Genomic DNA, 24,186 nt, shown 5'->3' on the forward strand with positions numbered 1-24,186 from the left:
AGCCCGACCAGTTCGGCCGCGCCGGGGCTCGGATTTCAAAGCCCGGGCTCCATTCCTGGTGAATGGGCCGGAGCTCGCCCGGTCTTTCCCACAGACCCCTCCCGCCACGGCCCTGCCCCTCCCCACGGCCCTCCCTCCGCGCATCCACGTGACGTCCAAGCCTCGGCGGCTCGGATTACGGACGCCGCTCCAGTCCCCGCGCCGCCCGCCAGCCCCGCCGCGACATGGCCCGCGCCGCCCCGCGGCGGCCCGCGATCCCCGAGCGCGGCGCGGCCGGCCGCTGAGCGCAGCCCGGAGGCTGCAGGCCCGACCCGGCCTCGGAGCGAAAGCCGCCGCGGCCTGGGTCCCCTCGCCCAGCCTGCGCCCCGCCGCCGACGCTGCCGCCCGGCCCGAGCATGGAGACGGCGGAGAAGGAGTGCGGCGCCCTGGGAGGGCTCTTCCAGGCCATCGTCAACGACATGAAGGTAACGGGGCGCGGCGGGGCTGGCCGCCCTGCGGGCGCGCGGGTGCTTGTGCGGGTGCGTGCCCCCTCTGGGGACGCGTGGCGGCGGGCAGCCGTGCCCCGCTGTGTCCGTGCGCCGCCGTGTCTGTTTGTCTGAGCGCCTCTGGCCTGCGACTGCCGTGCGCCCGGGTCTCTGGGTGCCCGTCTTGGGGGGTGTGGGTGCTCGTGTGTCGGGGTGTCCGTGCGGTGCCCTGGGTCCAAGCCCCGGGTCGCCCGGGTCGCAGCGCCCCCTTGGGGACCAGACCCGAGCCTGCGCACACGCGGACTCCCCGCGCCCCAGACCCCCAAACCATGAATGGGGTTTGGCTCCGGGAGCGACTCCACGGCCCTTTAACGGGCCCGGGGTCTCTCCGGCCTCCGCCCCCTACCACCACCATCCCCCCCACTCCCCCGCCCACGACGGCCCGGGAGCCCAGACAATGCTGTCACCGCCAAAGCAGGGAAAAATAATAAAGCAGGGAACCGTTAACTCCTTCCCTGCCGGCCTCGGCCTCCGCACCCGCTGCCCGGGTCCCCAAAAACAAGATCCAGGACTCCAAGGTCTCCACGATGAGCGTTCCTGCATCCCAAGGCTTCTGTCCCCACCTTGGGAGGAGGAGGGAGAAGGTTGGGTTGATGGAGCAGCCCCAGGGAAGGGCTGTCAGCTCCAGCCCCTCCCCATGATTACCCAAGGTCAGGCTGCAGCGGGCCACCAATTCCTGGCCCACCGCTGGCTCACCAGGTGGGGAAACTGAGGCCTGGCTCAAGGTCATTAAGGAGACTGCTGGACACTCCCTGACCTCACCTCTCACTGGTGGTCTAGGGAGTGAGGGGGATCCTCTCCCCCAAAGAGGCTAGGGTTTGGCAGGGCCGCCCCAGGCTGACTAGGCAGAGAGGAAGGGCAGCTCCAACGACAGGACGGGGACCAGGAAGCAGCGTTTTTACCCTTCCCCTCTGGGGCAGGCCTGTGGGGCAGGGGAAGAGCAGGGGAGAGAACTGGGACCTCGTCAGACCCCCACCCTCACAACCTGTCTCACACTCCCAAGTACACAGCATAGAATCCTACTGTGACGTCGCAGGCCCCAGGAGGACACACCACAGTGCCCAAGCAGGCCCTTCGGGGGGCTCCCAGTGCTGCCAGGGGAACAGCCCCAGGGGCAGCTGCCAGATCCCTGCGCCCCCACCCCCACCCTCAAGAGAACTGGAGCCACCCTCACTAGGAACTACAGGGTTAGCAGCATGCATAGGTGCCGCTCACTGCCCCCGTATAGGGTGCTCGCCTGAGAGCTCCATCCCCTGCAACTCCACTCCAAGCTGCTTCTGCCGGCCCCCAAAAGTCCTGGCCTCTCTCTGCCCTCAGCAGCCCCTCCTGCCCTGTGGACATCACAGCCCTGGCACCGGGTTTCCTTCCTGGGACCAAGCAGCCCAGACAACCCTCCCCCAACCATTCCCAGGGCTGGCAGAGGGGGGGACCTTCCCACACCCTCCTCCTTCTGGCATCCTCTCCACAAACACTGCAGAGAGCAGCAGCTTTTGCACAGAGCAGAGGGGCAGGACTGTCTCCCTCCCTCTCCAGGCAATTTGCAAGGCACTTTGGGATGAGATAGAAGGAAATGGGCCCAGATTGTAACAAGTGATTGAGGCAGGATTTTCTGACATGTGGAAGCAAACTGGGAGAGGTTTCACCTGCGGTGATGCCAAGTCCCGATATACCTACGACACATGCATGTGTTTGGGCCAGGGACAGAGCAGGGGACCGGGCCACCTGGAGGTCGATCATCTGGATTTGAGGGACAGCTTCTGGCTGTTTCCTTCTGTGGCCTGAGCCACAGAAGCAGCAGGGTTTCCGTAGAGGAACGTGGCCAGGTTGAGGAGACTGAGCTTACCTGTGAGGCCCCTCCACACAGGGCAAGCACGGCCACAGGCCCCACAACAGCACACCCCGGCCCTCCTGGAGGCCCAGACCCTGGCATGGGAGAGGCAGAGTAGGGGGAGGAGGACCTACACCTGGAGGCTGGGGGGCCTGGAGGAGGACAGTAGCTCAGGGATCGGGAGGGGGCCCTCGGGAGGGCCGGGGTGTAGCTCAGGTGTAGACAGTAGCTCAGGGATCGGGAGGGGGCCTGCCTGCTGTGCCTCATTTAGCTCAGATGCCCATCGAATCCCAGAGAAGGGCAGGGACTTGCCCAAGATGACAGGGCTGGGTGTGGCACCCAGGGCTCTGCCTCAGCCCCAGGCCTCACCTTCAGCAGCACTGGCCCATCCAGAAAACAGGGTCATAATCTTTGCCTGCCCTCGAGAGTGGGGAGTGTCACCCGGACACATAGGCCCTGGCCAGGTGGGAGAGGCTCCTGGCAGAGAAGCAGGGGTCAAGTGTCTGCTCTGTCTGCCAGCATTAACCTAGCATTTACTGTGTGCCGGGCACTGTGCTAGTGCTTTCCATGCAGTCTCCATACTGACCTGCTGACATCGGTACACTTCCCATCCTGACCTTACAGGTGAGCAGACAGGCTCAGAGAGGATGCCCTGGCCCAAGGCCACCCAGAAAGACCCCTCTCTGGGATTGCAGCCTGAGTCGCTCACCTGCACAGTCCAGGGCCCGGTCAGAGATAGTGTCCGGGGGCCAGGGGCCTGGGGCCCTGCAGCCTCCATATCGGTCTCATCCCATCCACTTGAGCACCTCTAGTGAGCATGTAACCTCTCCCCTCCAGAGCAGCCCACTGCTCTGGGGGCAGAGCTGGGCGTCTCTCCCATCCACGTAGTTCCTGCCCCCTACCCACCCTTGATGCCCAAGTATTCGTCTCCGTGCATTCCAGAAGTGGTGGGGGGTGGATCCCTGATGTGTAGTGACCAGTCAGACAAGGGATCAGATCCTGACCCTGGCACTCGATGGCCTTGGGCAAGCCGGTTAATCTCTCTGAGCCTCAGTTTCCTCGTCTGTAGAATGGGGGTGACAACAGTATTCATTTCACAGGGTCATTGTAAGGATTCCATGCGATCACACAGTGCCTGGCCCACCGCACGCTCTTGATCAACAGTAGCAGTCCCTGTCACTAGTGATAACAACCCAGGGTCCTAGAACCTGACAGCCAGGGTGCGGCCCACGTGAGGGCACAGGTCCAGGTGAAGACTGAGGACACCCCTGGGGCCCTGGCTGCTTTGGCCCCTCAACCTCACCTCTGGGGTCCTCATGAGTTACTAGTGGGAGGTGGAGTCTCAGGTCCTTAGAGACCCAGGTGCTCCTGTCCATCTGCTGAGGAGGGACTGGGCCTGGCCTCCCCCATGCCCCATCCTGTCCCCTCTCCACCAGGAAAGCCAAGGCTGTGAGGGTCTGGGTTGGAGCCATCCTGGCTGGGCAGAGGCGTCGGGGTGGGCCCCAGCCGGGGACTTTAATGGGGTAGGGACCTGTGTCTTCCCAGCTTCTCCCAGCCTGCTGCCCTCTGAGACTGCCCAGAGGCTGCTGGGGGTGCTTAGGTTTTCTGGGGGCCAGGACGGTGCCTCTGGACCCCTGTACCCACAGCATCATCCCTCCTCCCTGGAGGCCTTGGCAAGGCTTAGGGCTGAGGGTGTTGAGGTGAGGGAGGGCGCCAGGCCCTCAGGACTGTCAGGGGTGGCCTCCCGGGCTCCTTTACCCTGAGCCGTGCCGCACGGAGACAGCCCACGCACAGCCTCCCCCTTCCCACTCCAGCCTGTGTGAACTTCTCAAATATTTGCTTTCCCTGGCCACTGGTTGGGCTGGGCTGGGAGGGGAGGGAGTTTCTGAGGCTCCCAGAAGCAGCCCTGTTCTCCCCACCCCTGCAGGCTGGCCCTGTCCCTGGGGTTCCAGCCTGGCAAAGCCTCCCTCTGAGGCCTTGGGGACTGGGGTCTCTGCCTTCCCCCTTTCCACCGGAAAAGCCCCAGCTCCCAGCATCCCATCCCACATGGAAGGGAAGGTCAGCAGCACTTTGGGGCTAGGGGCTTTGCCGGCCTGAAGCTCCCCTTCAAGGATCAAGTCTTTCACAGGGCCATTGGGCCAGGACCCAACAGCCATGCGAGGGCCCATTAGCCAGAAAAACCCCTTGATCTCACTGGACAACTTGATCACCAAGAGCCTGGCTTCCCTACTGGGAAACCCCCTCCCAACTCAGAACTTTGGGCCAGGCTGGGATAAAGGCCACACTGTGTCCCCAGGAGGGGAGGGGAGCCGGGGGTGGAGAAAGGTGGCTCTGTTGGCCGCACAAGGCCCCATTCAGCCTGGGGCCTGACTGTCCCAGGCAGGCTGGCCAGCCTCTGAAGCAGCCAGAGCCTCCCCGGGCCTGGGAGCCACCTCTGCTGGCCCGGGATGGATGGATGGCCGGGCTGGCAGTTCCTTCCAGGGCACAGGGTGGGGGCCCCAGAGGCCCCAGTTTAGACCTAGCATGCCTTGAGCCCTGGCACTGTGCCTCTGCCCCCATGCCATGTGGACCATCCTGGGCTGTGTCGGGGGAACATAGTGCCCCTCATGTGGCTCAGCCCAGATTCCCTGCCAGGCCCCTCCCATCCCCGAGGAGACAGGACCTGCCATTCACTGTTTCCATCTCCGTTGAGGATGTGGGCCACCATTGCAGACAGTGGGCCAGAGTTCCTGACTGTCAGGAAGGGAGGAATGGGCAAAGGTGCCTGTTCCCAGGGCCAGGCCTTCTTCATGCCCCAGATCTCTGTCCTTGGTCGCCTTTCCCCCTAGAGAGCCCAGGAGCCTTCCTCTCCGCAGAGGCAGGGCTGCTGTCTTAGAAACTGCCCAGAGTCTGGACCCAGGCATGTGGGGAGCCCAGCCCAGGTAGAGCCCTGCAGTCCTCATGGAGTCTCCCTTCCTCTCCCATCTCCTCTGCAGAGCTCCTACCCCATCTGGGAGGACTTCAACTCCAAGGCCACAAAGCTGCATTCCCAGCTGAGGTGAGGCTGCTGAGGGTGCCCCAGCTGGGGAGGGAATGGGTAGAAAAGCCACCTCACCCACAGACCATCCTGCTGTCCATCTCCCCAGGACCACTGTGCTGGCTGCTGTGGCCTTCCTGGATGCCTTCCAGAAAGTGGCTGACATGGCCACCAACACCCGAGGTAGGGAGGGGGCATGGCTGGAGGTTGGGGATGCCCCAGGTTGGGCTTGGAAGCTGGAAAGGCTGAGTGGAATATGAACTGGGAAGAGGACACCAGGCCCAGAGTCGGGACCTTGAGTTCTGCTCCCTAATGGAATGGGCTTTTTGTGGAGAGAGTGAGCCTCTCGTCATTAGAGGCATGCAAGCAGGAGTGGGCGAAAGATGACAGGATGTTACAAAGGGGGGTTCCCTTCTCGCTTCTGGGCGGCTGGTTTGACCCCTCAGCCACAGTTGTTCATGCTTCCCTATGGTGAGTTTGACTGTGGCTTCTTCTTTTCCACCGCCTTCTGCCCTTCCGAGAGCACAGAGGGCAGGTGAACATTCCCTGTTGGCCTTGGCATCTCCTCTACATTCTGGTCCGAGGAGCAGGGACCTGGGTCCCCGGCTCCTTTGGGTGGTGAGAACCAAGGCAGTGGGCGCATGCTGGCACTCTCACACCTGCATCTGGGCACACCTGGAGGGGGTTCCTGGTAGGGCAGGAGGGGATTTTGGTTGGATCTTTGGATGTCTTTGATGCCAGCCTTTCCCAGCTGGGGTGAAGGGCAGCTCCTGGCCCGACCAGCAGAGCAGCCGCAGCTGCAGGAGGCTGGCATAGCCAGGATGGGCAGGACCTTGGTCCCGTACGGAGGAGGGCCTTGGTAAATACTGAGAAGAGATCAAGTCGCCTGCTGGGGCCGGCAGGATTGCGGAAAGCTGGGGGGCGGGGCGCGGGGTGCCCGCTCGGTCTTCGCGGGCCGGTGCGCCCCCTCGTGGCCTGAGGCCGGGACTGCAGAAGCCCCAGCGGGCCCGTTCACATGCTGCGCGCTTGCCTCGCCAGGGGCCACGCGGGATATCGGCTCGGCGCTCACGCGCATGTGCATGCGCCACCGCAGCATCGAGACCAAGCTGCGGCAGTTCACCAAGTGAGTGGGCGCTGTGGTCGGGGAGGGGGGCGTGTCACGGGGACACCTCCATGGTGGACCTGACCCTCTTGCCCCCGCCCACAGTGCGCTCCTGGAGAGCCTCATCAACCCACTGCAGGAGCGCATCGAGGACTGGAAGAAGTCGGCCAACCAGCTGGACAAGGACCACGCAAAAGGTGGGTCTGGGGCTCGGCCCGTGCTTCCCGCCCCCCAACTGGGCAGAAACCGCCGTCACAGGGCTCCTTTCTCATCCCTTGCACAGAGTACAAACGAGCCAGGCATGAGATCAAGAAGAAATCTTCAGACACGCTGAAGCTGCAGAAGAAAGCACGCAAAGGTAGAGCCCAGAGCTGGCCCACAGAGGCACAGCCCCACGGGGCCCCGCTCTGTATCCCCCGCCGCCCTGTGGGGCACCCCAGGGCATCATCCTGGCCTGAGGGGTCCTATCCCGCACACAGGACCCTCCAACCTGTTGGGTGGGGCAGAGGGAGCACCTTGCACCCCAGACCCGACCCAGGACCTCCCCTCCCAGGGAGGCAGCAGGAGGCCAACAGGCCCAGGCACCCCCAGACCCCACCCCCCCCACCCCCAGGAGTGGCTCTGTCCATCCGGCTGTCTTTCACACATTCTTTCTTTCTCTGTCTCTCCTCTCCTCTCCTCGTCCCAATCCTTCCTGTAGAGCTACTTGGTAAGTCAGATGTCCATCCCTCCAGCTGCTCCTCCCGTCCTTGTCGTCCTTGTCGCATTTGTCTGTCTCCCCCAGCTCAGGGCCAGTGGAAGGAGCCTCTCCAGGCCAAGGAAGAGCGAGGAAGGCGGTCGGTCCAGCGAGGGAGGGGCCTGGGGCACAGTCCCCTTGGGGCCCCTGGGGCCCCTGGCCAGGGATGAGTCCGGGGCCACTGCTGGGTCAGTCTGCCAGGCCAAGAGGGGTTGGACCGGGCAGGGTGGGGACACAGGCCCTGGCTGCCCCGCCCCCGCCAGGCCCTCCCAGAGTCCTTACCTCTTGCCTCCCCACTTCCTGTCTCACTGTCTCCTTTACATCTTCTCGCCTCTCCGTGTCTCTCTCGCCGCTTCTTGGTGTCGCTGTTGCTGTCCTTGTGCATCATTCCCTGAGCTGAGGGGGGACCCACACGGAGGCACCCCGTTCCCTGTCCCCTGGGCCCAGTCCCTAGCCCTCTTGGCCCCTACACCCCCTCGTGGCCTGGCCTACAGCTGTGCCCCCCACGCTCTACTTTGTCCTGCTTCCCTTCCTCCTCCCTGTGCCCTGGGACGTGAGGGGCCACCATCCCGTGGGCAGTGAGGGTATCCTGGGAGGTGGAAGTCTCAGCTCTTGTGGAGGCTGCCACTGGGCTCCCCTGAGCACAGCTGCACCAAGGGCGGCCCTGGGGCTGCCCAGGGCTCTGCTCACCCCAGGACCTGGGTGGCTTCGCAGCTTTGGTATCTTTCCTGTGTGCTTTGTTTATCTGTCCTCTCTGTCTGCTCTGGGGACCAGCCCTTCCACAAGCCCCAGCGTCCCGACTGCCCTCCCCAGTCCCCTGGCCCCCATGGCAGTGCCCAGCCCCACGACCAGGGACACCACCACGGGGTCTGAGCTATGGATGCAGTGGGCCGGGCCGGGCCGGCATCCCCAGCGTGGCCTCTCCTCCCAACCCCTCCAGGGAAAGGAGACCTGCAGCCCCAGCTGGACAGTGCCCTGCAGGACGTGAACGACATGTACCTGCTGCTGGAGGAGACGGAGAAGCAGGCGGTGCGCCGGGCCCTGATTGAGGAGCGTGGCCGCTTCTGCACCTTTATCACCTTCCTGCAGCCTGTGGTGGTGGGTTCCTCGGGAGCAGAGAGGCGTTCTGAGCGTCTCCACCATTGGGCTAGTTGAGGGGTTCCCAAGAACCATGATTTGGGAGCCTCCATCAGCCCAAGCAGCGTTGGTTGGTGGGAAGGGGTGAGGGAGGGGAGACCCAGTGTGGCCTGGCCCTCCAGGGTGCATGGGCAGGGGCGGGGCCGAGAGGCTGACTCACTGCTCCATCAGAACGGCGAGCTGACCATGCTGGGAGAGATCACCCACCTGCAGGGCATCATCGATGACCTGGTGGTACTGACCGCGGAGCCACACAAGCTGCCCCCCGCCAGCGAGCAGGTGCGGCCAGCCCTGGGGACAGGACGGGAGGGGATGGCTTGCCCTTGGTTGGGGATGATAGAGGAGAAAAGGGGACAGCATTTGGAGGAGGCAGCTGGACACAGAGGGCCACCTGTGGGGATCTAGGAGCATCTGCCCAGGTGAGGGGTGGTGTGCCCAGGACCCAATGGGGGCCTTATATCGAGAGCAGACGGGTGGAAGTCCCAGACCCGCAGGATCCCCCTGAGAAAGCAAGGCCTGATGATGCCTACCTGCCATCCACACCCAGACCCGTCAGCTCCCCTGGACCCAGATGCTCCTGCCCCCGTGTGCTGCCCTGCCCACTTCGCCTCACCACCATGCTCCCATTGCACTAGGGTCGGCCCTACCTGACAGCGCCGTGGCGTTGCTCTCGCTAGGCGCCTACTGTGTGCCCAGCCCACACGGAGTACTTCCCATGGGTCACCTCATTCATTCACCCCAGTGGCCCTCTAAGATAGGAATGATCGGCTGCATTTCACAGGAGAAACCCAGGAGAGACCCAGGAACTTGCCCGAGAGCAGAGCAGAGCCAGGATTTGAACCCCGTGGTGTCCTTCATGGTCACTCTGGCCTGGCTCCTCTGCCAGCGACAGTGAGTCCTCAGGATCACCAGGTTCTCCCACGTCCTGGCCTGCGCAGCTTCCCTGAGAAGCAGAGGGGGCAGAATCTCCCCAGGCATCCCCCCCAGCCCTCTGGCAGCCCTGCTTCCTCCCCCTGAGTGAGGAGCTTGTGTTAGGAAAAGGCTGGGGGGCAGGGGGCTTCAGACTCCCAGGGATCTCCTTTGGGGCCCGGTTCTCAATTGGGAAGACAGCAGGGGGCCTCTGGCCCTACTAGCCCTCGGAGGGGAGGCCCAGGAAAAGGATGAGGCTCTCTGCAGGGCAGGGCTGCTTCCAGTGACCCCATTCATGTCCATCCAGGTAATCAAAGACTTGAAGGGCTCAGACTACAGCTGGTCCTACCAGACCCCACCCTCATCGCCCAGCAGCTCCAGCTCCCGGAAGTCCAGTATGTGCAGGTCAGTGGGGGGCTGAAGTGGGGTGCAGGGAGGGGCAGGGGTACTGCAGCAAGGAATCGGGAAGGTCCCACCAAAACTGCATCAAGAATAGCTTCAGGGCCCCAGAATTCACACAACTCCTACGTCACCAAGGAATCTGCAAGCATAGGGGAAACTTCTCTCGTTGCAAGACTGCTGCTAGTGCAGGCGTGTGTTGGGGGCGGGCGGAGGGGCAGCAGCTTCATTTATGGAGCTATAAGTGTGCACCAGGTGCCGTGCTAAATGCTTTATGCATTTTCTTCATTGAATCCTAACACCACCGTATCAGGTATGGTGTTGTCTCCATTTCACAGAAGGAAAAGCTGAGGTACGGAATCCCAGCATTTAACCACTAGACTCTGCCAGGCTCAACACAGTGCTGGGGCAATAGTAAGAATCTAAGATGGGGAGGGCTGTGGAGGCATTGGGGAACATGCGCTGAGGCTACAGGATTATTACCTTATGGACACTGCAGCCTGGCTAGTTCCTGAGAGCTGGTGCCTGGGCAGCTGCCACAGGCCCGAACCTCAGCCTAAGCTGGGCCCCGAGGTCTTGCAGAGCCAAAGAGAGGCCAAAGGTCTTGCTCGGTCACCGGTCAGGCTCAGGCGCAGGAGCACTTCCTGGGTGGGATTGGGAGAGCTATTTAAGATTCAAGGCTCCTCGGCGGGAGGGCAGTGAGCATAGTGCGAGTTCCTGGTGGGGAGACCCCTCTGTGCCAGGCACCCTTTCCCCAGATCCACCTTGGCTGGGCAACCGGGGCATGGGCGGTAAGGCAGGCACAGCAGTCAGCGGCTCCTGCAGGGAGAGGAGGGTCCACGTCAACTGGCGGCTCTTCAGCCCCCGGGTGGGTGACTGGCACAGGAGGGGAGAGTTGATTGCAGGGGACACCCATGACCAAGGGTGGAGGCTGGGGACCTTCCCGGTCATGCTCAGGAGGAAGGCGACCTCATTGCCAGGAACGTTGCCCAGGGATGAAATGGTTGCATAGAGGATATGAACTACAGAGGGCTGGACACCCTTCAGGGGGCGGAAAGGATGAGGGCAATGGTGAGTCCAAGCCCCACACAGACCGTCACCACGCAGTAGACGTTCAATTAGGATTTGATAGCAAATATCAGACTTTGAGAAGACAGTCATGATCAGACTTATGTCTGGCTGTAGCCTAACTGGGAAACTCTTTGATGCTGGGTGACCCCGTTTCTTCCTTGTTAACCTAAGGTCTCCTGTTCTTGATGGCAGAGCAGGAGGTAGCACTGGGGTGCTCCGGGGGCAGGCGCTGGGCCAGCTCTTCAGTGTGGTCCCCTGCCCAGGCCCCACTCTGTCCCACAGTCCTGGAACCCAGCTCCTCTGTGGCACTTTGGTCTCAGGACCTTGTAGTCTGACATTGTCTTTTCCTTCCTTTGCCCCTCACCTCTCTCCCCCACCCTCGTCTGTCACCCTTCCACACACACCCCTGTGTCTCCCTGTCTGGCTGCTGTGCACCCCCCTTCACTTCCCCAGCGCCCCCAGCAGCAGTAGCAGTGCCAAGGGTGGCGGAGCCCCGTGGCCTGGGGGTGCCCAAACATACTCACCTGGTTCCACCTGTCGCTACCGCAGCCTGGCACAGCCGGCCACCGCCAGCGCCCGCCTCTCCAGTGTCTCCTCCCACGACTCTGGCTTCATCTCCCAGGATGCCACCTACTCCAAGCCCCCCTCGCCCATGCCTTCAGACGTCACCAGCCAGGTGAGGGGGCATCTGCTGAACCACCTGGGGTAGGGTGCAGTGGCCTCATGCCAGCCTCAGGCCATCCACGTTGGGGGCCACCTACAGCTGTTGAGACTAGCCCTGGAGGTCCCCAGGGCCACCACATTGAGGACCAACCTCAACTCACTGCCTCAAGGCTAAGGAGAGTTGGAAGGTCTTAGAGCAGCTTACCAGCTCTGGTGCCTTGTGACCCTCCCCCTGCATAGGCTGGCTGTGATGGAGTGGCTGGCCCTAGGAGGCACCCCCGCAGGAGCCCCAGGATCTGCAGACATCCTCCCCCTTCTCCACACTTTGGCCAGCTCATTCTGAACACAGAGACTGGCCCAAGAATCTCTTCAGATGCAGGCTCAGATCCTGCAGCCTCAGTGAGATGCAAACAGAGGAACTACAGCAGAAGACAGAGGGAGGTCAGGCCACATGCCCAGGGTGCTGTCCTTCCCCATCATGGCGAGTGCCTCCATTTAAGCTCAGCATTCTCTCTTTTCCTGCCCTCTTGCCCAAGGATGTCCCCACTGCATTGCCAGTCTCCCCTCCTCTGCTGGCTCATCCCTGTCAGTACACAAACACATGCTCTAGTATCATCCATCTTAAAAGCCCTCCCTTCCTCCATGTTCTCCTCCAGCCACCTAGTCTCTCCTTCACAGCAAAACTTCTCAAAAGACTTGTCCACACTGACCACCTCTACCTCATTCCCCATTCACTCCTGTCTGCTTTACCTATCAGTAATTGAAAAGCTGGAATTGTTCATTTCTCCCATATAGTTCGTTTGCTTTATATATTTTGAGACTATTTTATTAGGTGCATACAACTTCAAAATGTTAACTCTTCTTAGTGAACTGAATCTCCTAACGTGATGTAGTTGATCTTCTGTTACTTTTATGTTTTCTAGCTTAAAGTCTGTTTTGATATTACTACAACTCCTTCAGCTTTATTTTGCTCCATGTTTATGGTATCATTTTCTGTCTCTTAGCTTTTAAGCTCACTACGTCCTTATGTTTTAGATGAGTCTCTTATAAACAGCATATGCCTAGATTTTCTTTTCTTATCCAATCTGACAATCTCTTAATTGACGTTTTTAGTCCATTCACATTTATTATGATTACTGGCATATTTAGACTTCTGTCTTACTTTTTTCTTTCTATTCATTCTGCTTTTTCTGTGCTGCTTTTGTCTCTTCTCTTGCTTTTTGTTTTTTCCTTTCCCCATTATTTTCCTTCTACTGGATTTTAAGTTATACTTCTTATTTCATTTCTTTTACGGGTTACCTTGAAATTTTACCATGCATCCGTAGCAAAGTCACAGCCCCACCTCCTGAATAATTCAAGGACCTTAACGTATATTTTAACTTCAGTCACCCACTCCCTCCCCTTATAAGCTATATATATCTCCTTTTTAATCATCCCCATGATTGACATTTTTCTTCTTAATTTTATCATTATTTTATACATACAGTATCTGTATGTTTAGATTTACCCATATGTGTTTACACTTTTTTTGTTCATTTTTTCCTTGTATCCCATCTTCCTTCTAAGGTCACTTTCCTTCTTTCTGAAGTAAAATATGTCCTTTAGAAGTTCTTTTAGAATGGGTCTGTAGTAGTAAGCTCAGTTTTTGTTTATCTGTAAACATGCTTTATATTTTTCCTCTTTCTTGAAAGTTAGTTTTGCCAGGGATGCAATTCTGGGGTGACAGTTACTCCGTTTCCACATTTTGAAGACATATTCCCCCTGTGTTCTGGATTCTGTGGCTGGTTGTAACGTCCGCTGTCAGTCACTGTTGTGCCTTTGTGAATGATCTGACTTCTCTCTTTGGCCACTTTAGTTTTTCTACAATGTATCTAATTGTTGATTTGTTTTTGTTTAATCTCACTTGGTGTGTTTGTGTTTCTCTATCTCTGTATTCATGTTTTTCATTCGTTCTAGGAATTTTCAACCATTATCTCTCTTTTTTTTCATATATATAAATTTACTTATTTATTTTTTTTTGGCTGAGTTGGGTCTTTGTTGCTGCACGTGGGCTTTCTCTAGTTTCGGCGAGTGGGGGCTGCTCTTCATCGCGGTGCGCGGGCTTCTCATTGCGGTGACTTCTCTTGTTGCGGAGCACGGGCTCTAGACGTGCAGGCCTCAGTAGTTGTGGCTTGCAGGCTCTAGAGCACAGGCTCAGTAGTTGTGGTACACGGGCTTAGTTGCTCCGCGGCATGTGGGATCTTCCTGGACCAGGGCTCGAACCCGTGTCCCCTGCATTGGCAGGCAGGTTCTTAACCACTGCACCACCAGGGAAGCCCGTCAACCATTATCTCTTTATTTTTACTTTCATTTGTGTGTTTCTTCACTGTCATATTTCCCATCTCTTTGTTTCTCTGGATAATTTCTTCAGGTCCATCTTCCAATGTACTTTTTCTCTATTTTATAGCTATTTAACTTATCCGTTAAGGGTTTGTTTTTTTTTTTAATTCTGAAATAATTTTAGCCTTGTAGAAAATCTGTAAAAAGAGTGCAGAGTTCCTACCCACCCTCCCCACAGTCTCCCCAGATGTTAACATCTCACATAACTACCAAACAATTTTCAAAACCAGGAAATTAACACAGGCACAATACTGTTAACTAGTCAACAGACTCTTCACATTTTGCCAGCTTTCTCACTAACGTCCTTTTCCTGGTCCAGGAGTCCAGGATCCAACACAGGACCCTACCTTGCATTTTATTATTGTCTCTCTTTAGGCTTCTCCAGTCTATAATGGCTCCTCAGTCCCTCTTAAATGACTTTTGAATACTGGTTATGTATTTCGTAGAATATCCCTCATCTTGAGTGTCTCTGATGTCTTCCCATAATCAAATGGGCAGGAAGAGCACAGCAGTGGTTTACTGCTATTCCACCTCCTCACCAGACCTTGGTATCCTTTTCATTTGAGCCGTTCTGATAGGTGTTATATCATAGTGCCCTGTGTCTTTAATTTGTATTTCCCTGATGACTAATGAGGTTGAACACCTTTTCATACTTTTAAAGGCCATTTGGATATCCTCTTTTTGTGAAGGACCTGTTCAGATCTTTTGCTTATTTTTCTCTCCTAGGTTGTCTGTCTTTTTCTTGTTGATTTGTAGAACTTCTTATATATTGTGGATACAAGTCTTTTCATCTGATAATCTTCTCTGATTCTGTGGATTGCTGTTTTACTCCCTTGATGGGGTGTTTTAATGACCTAAAGTTCTTAATTTTAATGTGTGTCCAATTTATCCATTTTTTTTTCAATTGTTATTGCTTTTTCTGTCCTGTTTGACGTATTTTTGTGTACTCTAAGGTCACAAAGATGTTTTCCTCCAAAAAAAGCCTTTTTGTTTTACCTTTTCTTCATTTAGATCTGCAGCTCATCTGGAATTCATTGTGTGTGTGTGTGTGTGTGTGTGTGTGTGTGTGTGTGTGTGTGTGTGGTGAGGTAGAGGTCTTTTTTTCCATATGAATATCTAATTGACAATTTTTTGAAAATACCATCTTTTCCTCCACTGCACTGTAGTGTGTTAACCTTTGTCATAAAACGGGTGTCTGTGAATGCATAGCTGTTTCTGGAGTTTGTATTCTATTCCACTGGTTGATTTGTCTGTTCTTGTACCAATACCACACCATCTCAATTATTAATAGCTTTATAAAAAGTCTTGATATCTGGTAATAAAAGTCCTCCAGCTTTCATATTCTTCAATATTACCTTGTCAGTTTTTGGCCCTTTGCATTTCCTTATAAATTTTAATATCAGCTTGTCAGTTTCCACTAAAAAAAAAACAAAAAACAACCCCTGGGATTCTGACTGGGATTGCATATGTCTCTCCATTTATGATGGCTTTACCTTCTCTCAATAATATTTTGCAGTTTTCATGTGAGGATCTTGCACATCTGCTGGATTTTTTGCCCTGGGTATCTGATGTTTATTGTTGCTATTTTAAATTATTTCGGCTTTTTTCAGAGTCTTTTACTTGTTTTTTAGCTGCTGATATTTAGCAATTTGATTTTTTTTCTATGTTGATCTTGTATTCAATAACCTCGCTAAAAACACATATTAGGTCTTTTGAATATTCTATAATACATACACAGTCATGTCTTTTACAAACAACCATTTTCTTCTTTGCCAATCCTTTTGCTTTTTACTTCTTTTTCATGCTTTATTGCACTGCTAGAACTTCCAGTGCTAAATAGAGAAGTGGTCATCCTTATCTTTTTCCAACCTCAGAAAGAAAAGTATTGATATTTTTGTAGATAACTCTTTATCAGATGAAGGAAGTTCCTTTCTATTGCTAGTCTAAGTGTTTTGTTTTCCGTGAATGGGTGTTGAATTTTTCCGCTGTTTTCCAAATACTTTTTTCCTTTTTTATTTTTGTCTTAACAATTATATTGGTAAAATTCTACATGTGTTTATTATTTCCTCCGAATCCTTACCTATAGAGTTTAGCTCCTTTTATTTTAGTCATCTTGGCTCATCATAAACTATTAAAAAGATCTGGGAGTCTAAACCAGGGTGATTTAGAGAATCTTACTTGGCTGGTACAGCATCTGGAGAGGTGCTACTGATTAGTTCCCTTCCAGGTTTAATTTGGGTCATCAACAGGGTGAGCTCTCCACCTTGCCACTTGCCCAGTCTCTCAACCACAGTGCTGAAGCCAGCCTCTGCCCTGGGGACCCTCATGGTCCTGTTTCTGCCCTTGCTTTTTTCTTCATTCTCTGTTGTTGTTGTTCTTTGTTATTTATGTATTTATTTATTTGGCTGTGCCGGGTGTTAGTTGTGGCATGCATGTGGGATCTAGTTCCCTGACCAGGGATCAAACCCAGGCCCCCTGCACTGGGAGTGCAGAGACTTAACCACTGGACCACCGGGGAAGTCCCTCTTTGTTGTTTTGAGTTGGGGGGCCTCCAGGGCACCTAGTTCCTGCCACTGTCCAGAGCAGGAGCCTCCTGGGCACCCTCGGTCCTGTCCTCAGTGGGCTTCTGCCCCACCATTCTGTGAAACAGTTCTGGAGGTCTGCACAGACACCCCTCCGCCTCATGTGCACGGACCCCCAGCAGCCGAGCACAACTGCCCCTCCCTCCTTTGCGTGTCAGGTTCTTCCCCTGATTCTGTGACATCACCTGCTCGTGGTCTTCCTCCACGCCACCAGCAGCTCCTGTCACTCCTGTTCGCTGGGCCATCCTCTTCTTCCAAAGCACTGAATGTCGGCCTGACGTCCTTGAACCTTTTCTCTAACCACCGTCATCCTGACTGCCTAGGTGACTTTATTCTGTCCGACGGCTGCTGGATTTGTGGTTCCAAACCTGACTTCTCCCTAAACTCCAGACTGGAAATACAATTGCCTCCATTGCATCTGGGCATAGATACCTAACAGGCAGCTCAGCTTAACATGTATAGGATGGAACTCTGGACTCCATTCCTCCCTCAGGCCTGCCCTTCTGAGAAAACAGTGGCACATCAACCCGGCAGTTCACGCCAGCACCCCGCTGCCCTCCTGAGTATCGCTCTTTCCCTGCCCACCACATCCAGGCCATCAGCAGCCAGCCTTCTTGTTAATCCTCAAAGTGTGTGGTTATCGGGCTGGGCTGGGGGGCAGGTCATTGCCCATGGCGTGCGCTCTGGGTGCTGCCTTCCACTGCATACGCTCGGCCGTGGCCGTGGCCCTGGAGGGCCTGGGGTGGGGATGCTGAGTCAGCAGGCCCTGCTGCATGCCAGCGCTGTGACCAGATCTGTTCCCTCCTCTCGTCCTGCCTCCCCGCCCATCCTCCTGCCTGCTCGCCTCTGCGTGGCAGAAGTCCTCCAGCTCAGCATCCTCCGAGGCCTCGGAAACCTGCCAGTCCGTCAGCGAGTGCAGCTCCCCTACCACGGTCAGTGCTTCCCACCCGCAGCGGGACACAGGGAGGGCCCAGGTTCAACCAGAGGGGCGTGCACGAAGCACTTGCTCCCCGCGAGACAGGCCTCCTGGGCACCACCTGCAGCCACTCCCCACACGCTCACATCTTTCCCTCCCGGGGCTCCCCATCCTGCCCCTGGGCCTGGCAGGACTGGGGTGTCACAGCACCCTCCGTGCTCTGTCCTTGGCCATGATTGTGAGCCTGAGGCCCCATGTGGGTCTGGAAACCCTGAACTTCAACAACAGTGAGGGCCCCCTTGGCCATGCCCTGCAGGACTGGGCCAAGGCCGGCCCCCACGAGCAGCCCTCAGGCAGCACCCTGCAGCGGAGGAAGGACCGAGTGGAGCTCCTCCGAGACACAGAGCCAGGCCCGGCTGTCGGGGGCACCCTGGGCCCCAGTGGAGAGGAGGCCCCGCGACCCCGCATGTCCCCTGCCACCATCGCAGCCAAGGTAAGCGGCAATTCCCTGGGCAGCCCAACCAGGGCCCCACCTTCACTCCTAGGTCACCTTCAGGAGGCCAGGCAAGTGGTCGCAGGGCCAGCTCAGACTGCTCAGCCTGTTGGGGGCTGCCTGCAGTCCGGGCTGAGGGGGAAGCGGGGAGCAAGGCTTCAGCCTGCAGTCTTACCACCCCCAGCACGGTGAGGAGGTGTCCCCCGCGGCCAGTGACCTGGCCATGGTGCTGACCCGCGGCCTGAGCCTGGAGCACCAGAAGAGCAGCCGGGACTCCCTGCAGTACTCGAGCGGCTACAGCACACAGACCACCACGCCCTCCTGCTCCGAGGACACCATCCCCTCCCAAGGTAGGCCCCGGGGGCCGGGGGCAGGCGGCTGGGCCTTCACAGGCCCCCAGGGCCCCAGGCCCACCGCATCCCGTGCCCCCCAGGCTCCGACTACGACTGCTACTCAGTGAACGGGGACGCAGACGGGGAGGGCCCACCCGAGTTCGACAAGTCATCCACCATCCCTCGCAACAGCAACATCGCCCAGAACTACCGCCGCCTGATCCAGACCAAGCGCCCGGCCTCCACTGCGGGGCTGCCCACCGCCGGGCTGCCCACCACCTCGGGCGCACCCCCTGGCGTGGCCACCATCCGCCGCACGCCCTCCACCAAGCCCGCCGTGCGCCGCACCCTCTCCAGCGCCGGCCCCATCCCCATCCGGCCACCCATCGTCCCCGTGAAGACGCCCACGGTGCCCGACTCCCCCGGCTACGTGGGGCCCACGCGGGCGGGCAGCGAGGAGTGTGTCTTCTACACCGACGAGGCCGCCTCGCCCCTGGCCCCGGACCTGGCCAGGGCCTCCCCGAAGAGGCTCAGCCTGCCCAACACAGCCTGGGGCAGCCCGTCCCCCGAGGCCGCCAGCTACCCGGGGCCGGGGGCCGGGCTGGCGGCTGAGGGCGACGAGCAGCAGCAGCAGCAGCTGGCTGCCAACCGGCACAGCCTGGTGGAGAAGCTCGGGGAGCTGGTGGCAGGTGCCCACGCCCTGGGCGAGGGCCAGTTCCCTTTCCCCACTGCCCTGTCGGCCACCCCTGTGGAGGAGACTCCCACCCCGCCCCCCGCTGCCACCAGCGACCCCCCGGCTGAAGACATGCTGGTGGCCATCCGGCGCGGGGTGCGGCTCCGCAGGACCGTCACCAACGACAGGTCGGCGCCCCGCATCTTGTGATCCCACCCTCTGGCCCAGGCGAGGCAGGTGGCCTGGTCGGTGGGCAGCGGCCACTTCAGAGCAAAGGCACAGTCAGGAGAGAGCAGAGCCAGGCAAGCTTTTTTTTTTTTTTTTTTTTGAAGTCATATGAGGCAAAGCTACTTTATTGGAAAGAGACACCCATCTTGGATTTCAAGGTTTAAACAGGAAATGACTTCTTTAACAAACCTCGCCAGGACGGAGCCTGCGGGCCTGGAACTTGGATTTGGAGCCTGTTTCAACCTTTGCTTGCCCACTCTGTCCCTCCTCTTCCTCCTTCCGGGCCCTGCCTTTTCCTGGTGTGGGTGAGCCCCAGAGCCACGCTCCCTGCCCACAGCAGCAGGGCCGGGCCAGCCTCTCCCGGTCCCACCAGCCTGGGTGGGCCCACAGTGCCACCGCTTAGCTAGCCTGGCCCGGCTTCTCGCCATCTCCCCAGGGACGGTGGCCTCGGGCTCTTCCGGAATGCTAGCCCACCCCGCCCTGACTGAGCCCCCTCCTCCTCCCTCCTCCACCGTCTCATCTCTCTGCCTCTCCAGGCTCCTCTCCTTCGGAGAGCAGGGCCGACGGGGAGCAGCTGTGCAGGGGCCAGGGGCCCAACCGGCTAAGGTATCTGGTTCGCTGAGAAAGCTCTACGGGATGGCTGGCTGTTGGGGACACGGGGTGGGGGGGGTTGGGGAGGTTGCAGCTGGGAGCCCAGCTGCCGTCGCCGCCGTCGTCGTCGTTGTCGTTGTCGGGGAAGGGGGCCTGGGCCCAAGTCAAGCCTCTTGGGGAAGACATGCAGGGGACCTGCTTGGAGGAGGCTGGGGACCCTGAAGCAGCATCCCCTCCCCCCAGGGGTGGCTGGGGTTGGAGGCAGGGCGGGGCTGGGCAGCGGGGAAGGAGTCCAGAGGCTAGGGGTCACCTGGCCAGTCCCCTAGGAGCTGCTTTCGGATGCCGTGATGGTTTCAGCCACCCCTGGGGATGGGGGCTGGAGCTGGGGGTGGGGGGAGGGACGGGAGGGGGTTCTTTTATGAACACACAATAAAATGAGCTGACCGGACAAGGACTGCTTGTGGGGACAGGGTAGACGGTACAGGGTGTGTCCAAGAGTGCCTGAGGGACGGGGTCGGGGGGGCCCACACTGGCGTTGGGCCTGTGGCAGGAGGAGGGCCTAATGGCTCCGGAGGCCAGAGAGCAGCTCTTCTCTCCAGTGTCCGGAGCAAAGCCGCGGTGAGGTTGGAAAGGGCTGGGGGCTGGGCCTCCTGTCAGTCTGCTGCGGACCAAGGGGTGGGGGTGGGGGGCAGTGGGAGGAGATTAGCTTTGACTCTGTTGTCAGAGGAGCCGCCCTCCCAGGATGGTCCGGGCGGCGGGGAGCGAGGTGGCAAGTGCCCCCGCGCCATGTTGCGCGCCAGCTCCAAGCAGGTAAAAGCACGTGTGCCAAGTGCGAGCGGAGGACTTCCTGCGGCCCCGCAAGGCAGCCCAGGGCGGCCAGGGCGGCAGGGTCACGGGGCAGGGGCCCCTCCCGGGGTCAGGAGAGCTGGCTTTTCCTGGTCTGGATGGAGCCCAGGCTCCTGGTAGTTCTTGTGCCGGAAACTGGGGTCCAGGCACGGCAGCCAGGCGGGTGTGGGGAACCAAGGATGCCCCTGAGTATATGGAGCCCCGCGGGGTCCCCGAAGGCGGGTGGAGAACGTACCTGTAAGTCGCTAGGTCGGAGAAAGGAGACTTGCTAAGCGCACCACACCTGGAGGAGGGCCGGGGCGAGGAAGGGGGCGGGAGAGCAGATGGCCTGTATTTGAAGGCTTGGGGCGGGGCTTACACTGCCCCTCGCCACAGGGTTTGCCCAGGTGGGCTGATTTAAGATGCAGGTTATGTGATGTGAGCAGGGTAAGGGGTAGTGGGGTGGGGGGAGAGCTGAGTCCCCATGAGGAAGAGCTTGCCCCTGGGGAGGGGGAGGTGGCTTCGGAGACCCAGGGAGGGGGTGGGTGCGGCACAGCTGCCCCCCACCCACCCATACTCCAGTGGCGCCCTTCCCCTCCAAGCCCCCCCGCCCCAGGGCTGTACATAACTCCTCCATCCCCTTGATCGCCTCGCGTCCATTTAGTGACCACCTTGCAGGCCCACCCCTTTGGGATCCGAGCCAGCCATTCCGCATCACAAACTTTGGTTTGGGGGACTTCTTTACGTTTGTTTCATTTTTCTTTTTGTACAGAGAAATATTCTTTTCAAAAAGTGTCTTTTGACTGAAGTAACTTTTCTGGTGCTGTTAACTTGTTCCTTTTTTTAATTTATTTCCCCACCCCAGGCTCCCCCTCCTGGTTCCTACTCACTTTTTCTTCCCTCCACCACCCCCTCACCACCCCCATCCCATCTGAACCATTTTGTTTCTTTTCTTTCTGTCAGTTTTTGGATAAATGATCCTCTCCTTCCCCCCCCCCACGCCCCTGCAACCCACCCTCTCCTTGATTTAAATAGTCACTGCTACAAGTAACAAATGCACTGTGAAGATTCCAGTATTAATAAAGTTGTACTGTAATTAACACCCCTGCCTCCACCTGGCTTTCTCCACCGCTGCTCACCTGCCAGCACCCCAGCCCTTGCCCATCCCATCTCAGATCCCCGCTGGGGGCGGGGCTCCCTGCAGGGCTCCGTGATGGGGGGGGTGGGGGGGCGTGCAGGAGTCGCCGGGTCTCTGTGCCAGGACCCATGCCTTTGAATGCCTCAGCTCTGTCCCTGCTGGGGGCGGTCTTGGGGCTGCCAGATGGAGGGGAAGAGGGCCGTGGCCAGGATGCACTGTGGGAGATAAACCGCCCCCCCCAGCAGTCAGGCTGGCTAAGGCTTCAGGGGCTGGGGCAGGGCTGGAAGGAACTCCGTCCCGCAAATATCTACCATTCCAGGGCCCTGGCTAAGGCCCTGACCACTCCACATCTGAATCCTCAGACCGAGGCCCCAGGGCCAGACCAGCCCATGCCCCTCCTCCTGCCTCCTGCACCTGGCAGGAGGGGAAAGCGGCCTTCTCCAGGTGGGCCTTCTCCAGGTTCACCCTCGAAGATGCAAAGCAAACCAAAACAAACCAAAACAAAGCAGGTGTTTAATAGAAAAAATAAAGGGAACTGTGGCAAGATGTGGCATTTGGCTATGCCCTCTCCCCAGCTTTGCTGCCCTCTCCCTGGCCTTGCCGAGGCGTGTCCCCACCCCCATGCCCACCTGGTACAGCTCTCACCTCTTTGGGCTTAGGAGACGGTCAGCCCTGCCCTCAGGGAAGAGGGCAGCCCGGGCAGTGCCAGGAGGGGCTGTAAGCTCTGTCGTCATTGACCTTCAGGTGCCCCCAGCGCCCACCGCTCCAGGTGAGACCATGGGAGGTATGGAAGGCGGGAAGCTGAACCCTTCTCAGGCACTGAGTCCCCCTCAAAGGAGAAATGCCCCTCTAGGGTCTCCCCTCCCAAGAGGGGCTCCCCACCACCACCCAGAGAAGCCTCAGGCCCAGTCCGTCTCCTGCAGGAGCTCCTCCAGCTGCCCCACCCAGTTACCATGCAGCCCACTCAGGGCAGGCGGCCTTCGCCCTGTGCCCTCAGCAGCTTCACTGAGCCGGGGCTCCAGCCATGAATGCCGGGGGGTGGGGCAGGGAGGTGGGGGGCTGCTGGCGCAGGGGGTATAGCTGGGCGGCCATACACTGTGACGAGGGCTCCGGGCCGTGAGGCTGAGGCCTTGGCACCTCACAATCCTGCCAGTTTAAGACAGGGCTTTGTTTACCTGCAGGCAACACAAACACACAGACACAAATAAGACTGCAGGACTGGTCAACACCCCGCTCATCCCCAGACCAAGCCACACTGTCCTCCCTGTACCCAGGGCCCATCTCAGCTTCCAGAAACGGCCTGTAGTCCTGGGAAGCAGAGGGCATGCCGAGGAGGGTCCCAGCTCTGCTCAGCGACCTGGGCTCAGACACCCAGTGTCCCACCCCCAGCCCCTCAGAGCTCCTTACAGCAAGAGCAGTACAACAGCTCCATGACCCGCAAGCAGTTGTCCAGCAGAGCTTTGGGCCGCACTGGCTTCAGGCTTCCTGGGGCACTCAAGAGGGACAACACTGCTTCCACCTGGGGGCTGACCTCCACACCCTGAAAGGGAGGAAACCTTAAGGACCACAGGTGCCACCCCCAGCCTGTGAAGAGATCCCAGGAGAGCTCTGGGGGGCGGGGTGGTGGTAGCTGTCCTGCCTGGAAGAAGGACAAGAGATCCCTGTGACCAGGACGCCTGAGAGCCATTTCTCTCCTTCCTGCAGGTGCCATTTTTCCTGGGAGGGGCTCCCTCGATGTCCCTCACTCAAGCACAACACACAGAAGCTTCTCTTTTCCTCTCCTAGGGGCAGGCCAGACAGGGAGGAGGTGGGGGCATCCTTGCTGTTCTAGCCCAGGCCCGGCCACCACCATATGAGAAGTCCCTATCCCAGGGACACTGTCCTTCAGGATGCAAAGACCCACACCGACTCCCATGAAGAAGAGACAGGACCCTCAGGAAGGTCGGTCATATCGTGAGGCGCACTAGGCACACTGACAGGGCTGGGTCTCCGGCTCCAAGCTCGGGGGCTCCTCTCCACAACACTTAACAAAAGGAACTTGGTGTGGGGAGCACCAGGCACCATGGGAGGGACAGAGCAGGGGCCAGAACTGTCGTAGAAGACACAGAGCACGGGACTTCCCTGGTGGCGCAGTAGTTAAGAATCCGCCTGCCACTGCAGGGGACACGGGTTCAAGCCCTGGTCCGGGAAGATCACACATGCCACAGAGCAACTAAGCCCGTGCGCCACAACTACTGAGCCCCTGTATGCCACAACTACTGAAGCCCACGCGCCTAGAGCCCGTGCTCCGCAACAAAGACAAGCCACCGCTGAGAAGCCCACGCACCGCAACATAGAGTAGCCCCCGCTCGCCGTAACTAGAGAAAGCCCGCGCACAGCAACGAAGACCGAACGCAGCCAAACATAAAAATAAATAAATGTATGTATAAATAAATAAATAATACTTAAAAAAAAAAAAAGACATGGAGCAGGAGGAAACACGGGACCTGAGCTGGGGAAGGACGTTCCTAAAAGTGAAGTGTTCTAGGTTGAACTGTGTGTCCCCCTGCCCCACAACCCCCTAAAAAAGCTCTGTCCAAGGCCCAAATCCCTAGTACCTGAGAATGTGACCTGTTTGGAAATGGGGTCTATGCAGATGTAATTA

At 58.2% G+C, this 24,186-nt stretch overlaps 2 protein-coding genes across 8 annotated transcripts in view; one reads left to right on the forward strand and one right to left on the reverse strand.

The window, feature by feature from the left end:
* Nucleotides 1-272: 272 nt before the first annotated feature.
* MTSS2 (MTSS I-BAR domain containing 2) lies at nucleotides 273-21,506 on the forward strand. Of its 2 annotated transcripts, none has more exons than XM_030863398.2 (14): nucleotides 273-464; nucleotides 5,328-5,389; nucleotides 5,478-5,551; nucleotides 6,407-6,491; nucleotides 6,576-6,667; nucleotides 6,754-6,828; nucleotides 8,147-8,304; nucleotides 8,515-8,622; nucleotides 9,560-9,657; nucleotides 11,272-11,398; nucleotides 17,204-17,278; nucleotides 17,579-17,755; nucleotides 17,940-18,105; nucleotides 18,189-21,506. In XM_030863398.2, the coding sequence occupies exons 1-14, from the start codon at nucleotides 396-398 to the stop codon at nucleotides 18,968-18,970; spliced, it is 2,148 nt and encodes a 715-aa protein (XP_030719258.1). In that variant the 5' UTR covers nucleotides 273-395; the 3' UTR covers nucleotides 18,971-21,506. The 2 variants fall into 2 exon arrangements, with proteins under 2 accessions (XP_030719258.1, XP_030719256.1); XM_030863396.2 differs by having other exon boundaries at nucleotides 274-464; nucleotides 11,176-11,398.
* Nucleotides 21,507-22,037: 531 nt separating this feature from the next.
* Nucleotides 22,038-24,186, reverse strand: part of IL34 (interleukin 34) — a 63,671-nt gene continuing 61,522 nt past the window's right edge. For all 6 annotated transcript variants that reach the window (XM_060288340.2, XM_060288339.2, XM_060288338.1 and 3 more), the window contains 2 exons: nucleotides 22,950-23,082; nucleotides 22,038-22,717 (listed from right to left, as the gene is read on the reverse strand). In XM_060288340.2, coding sequence (XP_060144323.1) covers nucleotides 22,545-22,717; nucleotides 22,950-23,082 — 306 coding nt within the window. In that variant the 3' untranslated portion in view covers nucleotides 22,038-22,544. The remainder of the gene's footprint in view (nucleotides 22,718-22,949; nucleotides 23,083-24,186) is intronic.

The sequence above is a fragment of the Globicephala melas genome, chromosome 19 (assembly GCF_963455315.2).
Source record: "Globicephala melas chromosome 19, mGloMel1.2, whole genome shotgun sequence".
NCBI lineage: Eukaryota > Metazoa > Chordata > Mammalia > Artiodactyla > Delphinidae > Globicephala > Globicephala melas.

Coding starts and splice junctions, on each gene's coding strand:
- MTSS2 (XM_030863396.2), top strand. CDS start 396: ATGGAGACGGCGGAGAAGGAGTGCGGCGCCCTGGGAGGGCTCTTCCAG. Junction 5,390..5,477: donor AAGCTGCATTCCCAGCTGAG/GTGAGGCTGCTG, acceptor CCATCTCCCCAG/GACCACTGTGCTGGCTGCTG. Junction 9,658..11,175: donor CGGAAGTCCAGTATGTGCAG/GTCAGTGGGGGG, acceptor TCACTTCCCCAG/CGCCCCCAGCAGCAGTAGCA.